Raw genomic sequence first — 10,619 nt, 5'->3', positions numbered from 1 at the left:
ATATATATATATATATATATATATATATTTAAGAGTAATGGGTACTTCATGATGGCATTAAAATTATTTCTAAGAGCATTAAAAAGCATTAAATTAGAGTTCCTCCTTCCTGTATAAACCCTGTAACAATTTATACCTGGTTTGATTAAGGCTTATTAACAGTTTGGTTAAAATAATAAAAACAAATATTTAATAACAGCTTATTAAAGGTTTAGTGAAAGCTTATAGTGTGGTAACAAGCCATTAAATGCAGTTTAGTAAGAACTTATGAGCATTTTTGTAATATACCAAAAATGTATATATTTTATTGACAGCCTTTTAACAATGTAGTAGCATCTTATAACCAGTTAGGTAACAATCTATTAACAGTTTGGTTACAATAGTAAAAACATTTGATTTAATAACACCTTATTTAGTACAGACTTAGATAGAGTGTAGCAACAGCCTACTAACAGTTTGGTAACAGCTTATTAGTAGTTTAGTAATTAGTGGTTTATTAAGAGATTATTATTAAGGGTAGAAGTAAAGCTAAATGGAAAAGTAAAACCATTTAGACTCAGGGACCACTTATCAAGCTGCAGCTAAATTGCTAATAATCCGTTGCCTGGTATCATAAATATGAAATGAAAAAATGTAAATGCTGTTAGAAAAAGGGGAAAAAAGATAATTGAAATATAAGAAATGAATGACCTGTTTAATGACTGATAAGGAAAGATCTGTGCCTTTGTAATGCTTATGGGTTTAGCTGAAGGCTCCCAGATAAAAGGAGCTTTTCGTCCTCTCACGCCCCCTTCTGGTGGAAATGTAGAACAGTTCTATAAAACTTATTTGTTGTTACCCCCAGTAAAACAAAAATATCCAAGTATATATTTCTGTGTTTTCTTATATTAAATAGAATGTACTTTTTTTTGTTTCAGATTATTAACAGGGAAGAACATCAGTTCACAGAAAGATGCAGTGGAGGTAACGGACAAAACCTTGTTCAGAGATTTTATTTTCTTTCTGCTTCATAGCTGAACTCTTTCTGCCTGACTGTCTGTAAGGTGATGGACCTTCTGCACGCCATGGGCCCAGACACAGTCGTTATTACGTCCTCTGATCTTCCCCCCAGACTGGGAGACCGCTTCCTGGTGTCACTGGGCAGCCAGCGTCATGGTGGGTGGAACATGCTGGAATGTTGGACTCTGACAGACATATTTAGATCTAACATAAACCACACCTGGATCCTTTTAGGATATCATAACCTTCAAGAAATATAGAACAATCTAAAAATAGGTTTTAAAAATATGTTTATTCCTCGGTTACATATTGCTTTTTTTTGTCACAAGAAGTTCTAGTGATGCACCTGTCGCTGGAAGGCTTGTTATATGGAAACTGGAGTTTTTTTAGGGGTGTAATTACTTTTGCGAGGCGCCGTTTTTGCTTTGTCACTCAGTTCGTCCAGATGGAACCAGGGTGACGCAGAGAGTCCGAATAGAGGTTCCCAAAGTGGACGCTGTCTTCGTTGGAACCGGAGATCTGTTTGCAGCTATGCTGCTGGCGTGGACGCATCATTACCCCAACGACCTAAAGGTGAACCAGCACATTCACAACCATTCACACCATGAGCCAGACCGTTTCCTGTCAAAACCTAAAGCAGGATAACACTTCTATTCCGTCACCCTTTGCTGTTTCCCACAGACGGCCTGCGAAAAGACCTTTTCAGTGATGCACCATGTCATCCAGAGGACCATATCTTATGCTCATGGTGAGGAAAGCTCTTCCCTCTTAGAATCCTGCATTTGAAGAACTGCATTTAGGGGAATATAAAAGTTAAACTGTAAGCTTTTCCAATATTCAGTCTGCACTAGATGAAGAGTGCAAACGTCATGCAAATCCTAAAAAGAGACTCCCTAACATAAACACCACAGTAAGAAACAAAAAACCTGCAGATAAAAAATGTTACGAAGCAGAAATGCAGCAATGAGAGAAAATAGAGAGCAGCAAGGTGCAAACATGCTGCAGACACATCAATGACGCTAACACACAACCAGAAGAGAACACATGCAAAACGAATGCAGGGTCATATCAGCTGGTGATTGTCTCCCCCTAGTGGTCTGGAGCGCTTCTGTTATGCATTGCTAGTTTGCAGCTTCTCCTAACTTTCAGTTGTTTTTGCTAATTGGAGCATTTGTCCCTTTCATGTGTTTCTGTGAGTTCTACCGTTTCAATTTGCTGTGAATGAATGTGTTTGCACTGCGTTTACACCCTCAGCCATCTATACAATGCCAACAGTATTGTTTTTCTGAGTGGACATAGAAAAGCCTTAGTTTGTTTAGTGGTTTTGTGCAGTAGGCGTTAGATCAGTTGTTTCCATGGTTACGGTTAAAGAGTTAAATGTGTTTTCTTCTGCTCTCAGAGTTGGCAGGTCCCGGTCGGAGGCCCAGTCCACCACAGCTGGAACTGAGGATGATTCAAAGTAAAGCTGACATAGAAGATCCTGCTATAGTAACGGAGGCCACCGTCATATCCTAACATTAACATCCCATAAGACTCGCACTAACCCCCCCACCCGTCCCTCTTTACCCATCAACCTCTAAAAACTGCATCTCAGTACAGATAGCTTCAACATGTCATCATCCAGACCTCTCTAACACTTTAGTATCGTAACACCTTCCTCCTGTTATCCTGAAACCTTTTACCACTTTAAGCCTTCAGTGTCGTAACTACTTAAACCACCCCCCACCCCCCTAACCGTTGTTTTACCCAGATCCTGTTCTGGATCCGGAGCCATGGATGGACAGAAGCTTTGATCTGGGTTACAGAAAGTGGGACCCTGACACGGGCACAAATACACAGACCTGTGATTATTTGATAGTCATTTATAAACTGGATCTAATCCATTTATAAGAGATTCTATCTATTTATGTTAGTTTAGGCCTAACATCTGTGGACTTAATACCTTAATAAATGATCTATTTACCTTTTATAAATGGATTAGATGCAGTTTCTAAAACAATCAAACATTAATAAATTATCTGTTAATCAATAATAAAAGGACTCTTAATCATTTATAAATGATGGTTTTGATGGTTGTTGTAAAGTGTAACCAAATTCTGTTACATAAACTTAAACACAGCCAAAACTGATCGAGAAATGTGTTAAAATTTCTTAAAATATGTGATATTAATTTGAGCTGGTAAATAAAATATATAAAAATATAGTATTTTCTTTCCTTAACATAAGATAATAGGAGCTATTTTTACTTATTTTAAATATAAATCCTCTTATTTCATCCTGTTTAAATCAAGAGAAAGAACCTTAATGTAAGAAAAAGTTTCCTATTTACATTTTGCAATCTGATGACAATTCATTTTGTGATATTTTTTTTTTTTGCTGCAGTTGATTTCTTTTTGTTTTTGAAAAGTTTGGTCGTAGGTTTATCTTAATTTTTCTAATATCTTTTTAAAATCCTTTTTACAGTTTATATTCCTGGTCTTCTATTTAATAAATAATAGAGGCTCATGAAGTGAATGACTGAAGATTTCACAACATCTGATTTATTATTTAACCTTAGCTGTTCTGGGTAAAGATAAGAAAACACTGTTAGAGCTTCATGAAGGCCAACGAAGACATGAGGGATTTAAAGTTAGGTCATAAAAAAGTTTTTAACAGCAGAAGAACCCATCATCTAAAAAATACAGTGGACTGTAAGCCCACTGGGACATGGTCCTAAACAGACAGAACCTCCTTCAGAGGAATTCTGGGAAGCAAATGGAGAATTTAGTGGATCTCTGTGCTTTCTGTTTATCCATCTGTCCATTACGACACAAAGAGATTTGTGGAGACAAAATATGAAAAAAAATAAATAAAACGGGTCTGTTTAGCTTTTGTAAGGTTCTTTCAGATGCTTCAGAACCCGTCCTTTTAATTACGGCTCGATAGTGTTTCCAAAAACAGCCAGCAGGGGGCGGCCATGTTTGACTGAAGCAAACAGCATGTAGGTTCAGTGCTGGAGCACCATGATCAACCCTCTCCATCCATGGCTCTGTCCTCCTCTTATTTTAACCCCCCAGTCTTACCACAGTGACGTAATGGTGACTAAGTCTAGCCCCGCCCCCACAGACCCTTTAAAAAACATAAATAAAAGAAGAGAAAAAACTCACAATGTATAGTTGATGTATAGATGTTGTACTATAATTGTATTAGACCATCTGTATAATATCTGACCCGTCTGCTGGACCATTGTGTTAACACTGTTGTACTATAGACCCGATGCACAACGACATCACCAAGCAGAGACGTCTGGGCTGGTTGTGGCACAAACGGACCCGTCAGTCATTGTATCGTCTTAGTAACCGTCCGATAGTCATATAGTGTAAATCTGAGCTTATTCATATAGAGAAAACTGGATCTGCCTCCACCGTGCCATGACCCCCCCACATTAACCCGAGCCACAGCCTTATATCCCAGGGATGTGCCTGAGAGTTTGCTGGATCCTCAGGTTTGTTTTTTCCTCTGCTGCAACAAAGACGAGCAGAAATCCCCTGGATCTGGTTCAGACATGATGCCTTCGCTGATACCGGCAGTTTATCACCAAAACGATCGATCATTTCTTATTATGGAGTGAATTTTGCTCCATTATTGCTGCAAGAAAATAACACCTTTTATAAATTGACAGCTAAAAAAAAGAAAACCAGAAATGAAAAAAAACGTGTAATTGTTTTAAACAGAAAATTATATACGTCGTTATTTTATTTCAAATAATAATTTTCTTGTAGATAATTTTTTTTCTCATATTATTAAATATAATTTTTTTTTTATCTTATGTTTTCAGTTTTTTTGTTTTTACAGATTTTATATTTTTCAACTTTTTTGAAAAATTGCATTCTTCTTAAATTGCATTTTTCCAGATTTCTTTCTCTGCACTTCTGTGGGCGGGATTTCCTCTGCAGGGAGGAGAGAAGACGCATTTCTATTCCTCTGCTGCACGTTAGCAACAATATTTACATTGGTCAATCACAATAAACTAAATGTGAAAACACTTAACAAAAATAATACTTAAGAAAACTTTTATCTTTTTTTTAAGTTTTATTTCTAGATTTAATTTTATTGTTGAACTGCTATTAATAAAACACATTCTTTGACACAATAATGGAACAGAATTTACTCCATAATTGAACTCCTGCTGATGTGTTTATTAGAACAAGAACTATGATGATGCAGGTGTGTTTTTAAACTGGGGAAAGTTTAGATTAAATCCAATTTGTCCAGTTATTTGGAGATTTATTGTTTTTATGGCAGAAAGCTTTTACAAACTAAAACTGTTCTTTAAAGTAGTTCTACAGATATTAGGCTTATTTAGTCTACTGATTGTTATCTAAGTTGTCTAGTCTAGAATACAGATGCTAAAGCCTTTTTCTTCCTGGGATAGTTGATCTAAAACTGAGTCTTTGTTCAGGGTTACTTAATCAATTTCTAGACTTAAAGCAGTCTTCAGTTTTAAACGAGAGATGATGAAAGATCTGTGATTCTTTAGAAGCCGGATCGTGATTATAGTGACGGAGAACCACTGAGCTGTGAGCTACTTCGATATTTTCTTTGTCCAGGAGGGAAAATGAACTTTAAGAAGCCCTCATCCAGGCAGATGTACGGTTGTGTGGCGGGTTTGTGATTCTCTCCTGTGTCTCTGTGACGTTTTCTGTGATACTGCCTTAGGAAGCTAAGATCATAAGACCACAGCCCTGCTCCAGGTGGAGGGGCGAGGGAAGGACGCATACGTTGACTTCACTGTCAGCACCTTTTTTTCATGTTTTCTTTGGTTTCATGCTTTAAAATGGTTTCTACCCTGAGTTCTATGACTTTAAACATGCTGTATATCAGGTTACCAATATTATGGATTGGTAATATTTTAAACCAGATTAAGGCAGCGTGTGCTAACCTTTTGTTTTAATAGTTTAATAAACTGTCCTTTTTTTAAACATCTATATTTTAACAGGCCACGTCATAAAACAGGTCAGGTGACTGATAACTATTAGTCCTCAAGACAAACCACAATATTAATATGTAATACAGCCCCCTCCACCTCAGTAACCCCCCACCCCCCATAGGTGTCCAGGGTTTAGCCTGTAGGTATCCTCAGTAGGGACCCTGTAGGAAATCGTCTTCAGACATAAAGGTTAAAAGGAAAATATTTTTAAAAATCCAGAATCGAATTTTCTTCCATAGATGTTATCACTGGTAGAATCCGTTCACAGTTTTTAATAAAAATGTGGTTTGAACTCTTTAACAGCCTCTTCAGTTAATCTGTCATACTTTAAACAGTTTAAAAAGTATACATTCCTAATCTGCTTCGGGGTTTTCTATGATTCTTTTTTTAAAGCGACTCCTTTATTTGACCAGAGCAAAATCGTTTCCAGATCGATGTTTAACGAACATCAAAATGCTTGTTTTTCGGTAGATGTCTTATTGTGCTGCTGTAGCACATCGCTAACAAACTGCTGTGGTTCTGGACAAACGTCTGGGTTCTGTAAGGAATCTCTTCGGCCGCCATATTTTTCAGATTAGAACGCGTCAGCGTGTTGGTGACAGAGAGTTCTTCCATGTTTGTGTTAAAGTCTTCTATGGTGACAGGGTTTAGTGTGTGGAGTGGGAACTTATCTCCTAACATCCCTCCTCATTTCCTCCTCCTCATTTCCTCTCCTAATTTCCTCTCTCCTTAGGTCACACTTGCTTTGCAAATCAAAGCTCTGTCTGAATTTTGGATCTGATTAATCCACATTAATGTAAGCGTCAGCTGATCTTTGCTGATATAAACTTTTCCGAAAAAAATTTATGGATTAAACTTTGTTCCATTGTTGAAAATGGAAAACTGAAGAAAGAATTGCAATGTAGAAATCAAACTTTGAAAAACTTCTTGATTTAAAATAAAAGGTTTTTTTAGATTAATTCTGCTGTTTTCTTAGCTTTTCTTTGATCTATTTTCCTTTTTTCAATTTTTTTTATAGCTTCAGTGTCACAAATTTGTATTTTTATGCATTCTTTCTAAATTTAGTTTTACAGATTACATTTTCTTCACATTACATCATATACGAATACGAATGCTGGCTCTTGACCAATAAAAATGTCCATTCAGATCAATAGCACGGTTTCCCTCCTTACTACACAGGAAGCTCCGCCCCCAGACACAAAATCTGAAAAGAATGCAACTCCTAAAACTCATCTGAAAAAGACAAGGAAAAGAAATAAAAGTGAAATGTAGGCATAAAATTATAAAACATTTTGAAAAAAAAAATTAATATGAAAATATATGGTAAAAATAGAATGTGATTTAAAAGATAGTATAAAAAATGATCATTTTTCAAAGTTTCATTGCTGGAATGCTTTTTTTATTCTAATTTCCATTTACAAAATGTGCTGTTTGCTTAAAAAATAATGGAACAAAATTTACTTCATTGCATTTAAGAGCTACCAGAAAAAAAAAAAAAACATGATTAGCAAAACCAGCTCTTAATTGTTTTGTGCAATAAGTGTGTAATAATTTATTGCAGCCAGAGCCTCATTTCTAACAGCAGGTGGGAAGGAGGAACTTGTGGTCACATCAGGCTCTTCATCCATCCTGCCTCATCCCTTTACGCCGTACCTGTCCAATCCTCCCCAGGTGTGTAGTATTAGAAACGCTCCAACATCAGTGTGACCATAGGTCAGGTGACATATCACATCCTTCTCTCCTCTCGATCTACACTGGCAGCTCCATCATCCTCTTTTCTTTCCTGTTTTCAGTGGCCAGAACACATGGATGAAATGTAATAATCATTGTTTGGTAACTGTTTTTAGTGCTATGTTTTTTGAAGCATTCTGAGTATTTTCTAACATGTTACAATAAAAGATTGTAGTGTACAAATTCACATTTATAATATATATATAGATATATATATATATGAAATATGTATGTTCTAATGCAATAAAGAGATGATAAGAATTCTGAAAAGTTGCCTTTTTTTGTGTCTTTTCATTTTTACTGTAAAATCTAATTTGGACGAGGTGATTGTCTGAGAAAAGCAGAAACTTGCATTAGTCTTAGCATTTCTAAAACCAAGATCCCAACTAAAAGAAACTGGAAAACAGTTGGATTTATATTGACATTCCCACAGAGGTAGACTCTGGGGAGATATGGAACCAGTATGGTCTATTAGTTTAAATATCTATTGAATACAAATGCACTCCACATTTCACAAGTTTCTATTTAGATTAAAAAGCTTTGTGTGGATTTAGTAGATAAAGTTCCCAACATTTTTGTTGATACCAAGGATCAATTCAAGCACCGAGTTTGACCATCCAGAATTAACATCTTCATGTTAGAATAAAGCAATATATGCAGGCTTGGACTGGTAATCTGTGATACTGGGCATTTTCACGGTGGGCCAATCCTAATTTCAGGGTGTAATGACTGGCCCTCCTTAAATAATATCGGCCCCAACACTTACTCTCCTGCCGAAGATCCTACCTGTGACAGTAAATAACTCAAGGAGCTCAAGAAGTAATACAATGTTAACCATCTAAATGATGCATGCAGTATATATAGCCTTTCCTTGTCATTCACATCCTTTTGACGGTTGGCATATGGTGTCATTTTCTATTTCTACAAACTGTAAAATCTTTGCAACAAACTAAATTATAATAAAACTAAAATGCTTTCTTTAAACCAAACTACGATGTTCCTCTTATATTTGGCAAATTTATGTTTTAATATTTTACAGAAATATGTTGCGGTGCATGATGGGGTTTTTCATCTAAAGGCTAACATTTCCCGTCTTACGTGCATTGTTGCCAGGTTGGGATGTTTCCCAATCTGGCAGTTTAGGATGGCCGTCTGTGGGTAAAAAAATAAATAAAAATTCTTTAGCTTTGTGGGCGAAGAGATCAATAGACTTTGGTTCAAATTGGGCGAGATTTTGTATATCCAGGCGGTTTATGAAAGTTTTTTTGGGCTGGAAAATGTGAGTCAGGGACATCTGTGGGCCGGTGTAGATGGAAAAAAAATGCCAGGACCGAAAATCGTTACCACTCTGAGCCTGAATATATGTGTTTGTATAAGTGTTGATATAAGTGTTTGTCCTGATAGTGTTCACTTGGTCCTTTATGAGCCTGAAAATGTTTTCGAACTAAGTGTTGCTGGTGAAAATTCTCAGTCATCCAGTTCATAGTTATTTCAAAAAGTAAAAAAAAACAATCCACTGGACTTTGTTTTACAAGTTTGAAGACGTTTTGAAGACCAGCAAAGAAAGCCATACTATTTGCATGTTTTCTAAACAGAAACAAGGCTCTGTTTTTGCTCCACTCTAAAAAGCCTGGAACTCAATCCTATTTCTGACATTTTGAAATGAAAAAGCTTACTGGATGGGAAGCGAAATGTCTTTAAACCTGGAAACACAGTCTAGTGGTTTGTTTTTTAACTTTTTGGAACTAATTACGATCAGCAGACTCAAACATCGCAGAATTTACTCAAGCATCCATCAACTTTTTACTTCAACAGGTTTAGCTCTCATGTCAGTGAACTCCCAACGTTCATATTTTATCCTGAGTGCTACTTTTGCCTGATCTCTCTTGGCATCAAATAATTCTTTGAGATTTCTCTCACTTCATTTGCGTCTTAGTCTTTCTATTTTGGCCTCCATTCGGCTCTTAAGAGTTTCCAGCTCAACAGTTTAGGTTTTTGTTGATTTCTGTTCATGTCGTGTGTTTTACTGTTGAGTAAAATGAGCCATGTTTTTTTAGCTGCTTTTTTTTATGTTAAAACAAGTGTTCATTTAATAAGGGCTTACCAATATGCTAAAACCAAAAGAAGCTAACATTTTTGTATTTCCTGATATGCTTTTTACATTTGATTACTAAAGTATGACAAAACAGTCTTTTAAAACAGTCCTCTATTGTCTACTGGCTCAATAGTCTCTTTATAAACAAACCAAGCTAAAGAAGCTCAAAGGGCCCCAACAGTTGTTCCCTCTGGAACAGTCGCAGAAGGTTAGGAATGAATTATCTAAAATATAATGGATTTCTGATTTTGAAAAAATATTGAATATAATATTTGACCAAATAATGTTTTATTTGCCTTTTGGATATGCCTTGTTAATTGGTTTGAACTCATTCCAATGGCTCCATTTTACCACCCAGCTGTTGAGGGCCCCACAGGGAATCTCCTGGTCCTGACACCGTGCCATGTGCTAGTCTCTCCATCATAGGCTGGTCATCATTGTCTCCCCTTCCTTTAGTGCAGGACTCAACTATGTAACTAGGGAATGCCCTGACTTTAATAAATTGTGGGGAGAAAGCTGAGACCGGCAGAATGGGTTGGAGATGGTAACTGCATGGTCTCTTCCTACTCTCCTCGGCTGTAAAAAAAAGAATTCTGACTCTGTGCCTTTCTTTCCTTGTTTTACAGTGTTTTAGGTGTTTGAACCTGATACTCACTTAGCTGATTGCTTCTTCCTGTGTTTCCAAAAAGACGACGGCAAGAGTAAATAACCCAGTCCTTCTTTTCACTGTAGGCAAGCCATGATCTGCTTCTCTGTTCTCCATTTTTCATTTGGATGAAATAATAGCTGCATGAATCATGACAGCAGACAAGATAGAGGAGAGCA

At 36.5% G+C, this 10,619-nt stretch overlaps 1 protein-coding gene across 1 annotated transcript in view; it reads left to right on the top strand.

Annotated features, from left to right (window-relative positions):
- LOC107095982 (pyridoxal kinase-like) overlaps positions 1-2,552 on the top strand; it is a 34,393-nt gene extending 31,841 nt beyond the window's left edge. Inside the window, exons 7-11 of the mRNA XM_015392392.1 lie at positions 918-963; positions 1,044-1,155; positions 1,436-1,572; positions 1,681-1,747; positions 2,399-2,552. Coding sequence (XP_015247878.1) covers positions 918-963; positions 1,044-1,155; positions 1,436-1,572; positions 1,681-1,747; positions 2,399-2,514 — 478 coding nt within the window. The 3' untranslated portion in view covers positions 2,515-2,552. The remainder of the gene's footprint in view (positions 1-917; positions 964-1,043; positions 1,156-1,435; positions 1,573-1,680; positions 1,748-2,398) is intronic.
- The last annotated feature ends 8,067 nt before the right edge of the window (positions 2,553-10,619 follow it).

The sequence above is a fragment of the Cyprinodon variegatus genome, unplaced genomic scaffold (genome assembly GCF_000732505.1).
Source record: "Cyprinodon variegatus isolate N-32 unplaced genomic scaffold, C_variegatus-1.0 Scaffold589, whole genome shotgun sequence".
Lineage (NCBI taxonomy): Eukaryota > Metazoa > Chordata > Actinopteri > Cyprinodontiformes > Cyprinodontidae > Cyprinodon > Cyprinodon variegatus.
This window is presented reverse-complemented; position numbering and strand designations above follow the sequence as displayed.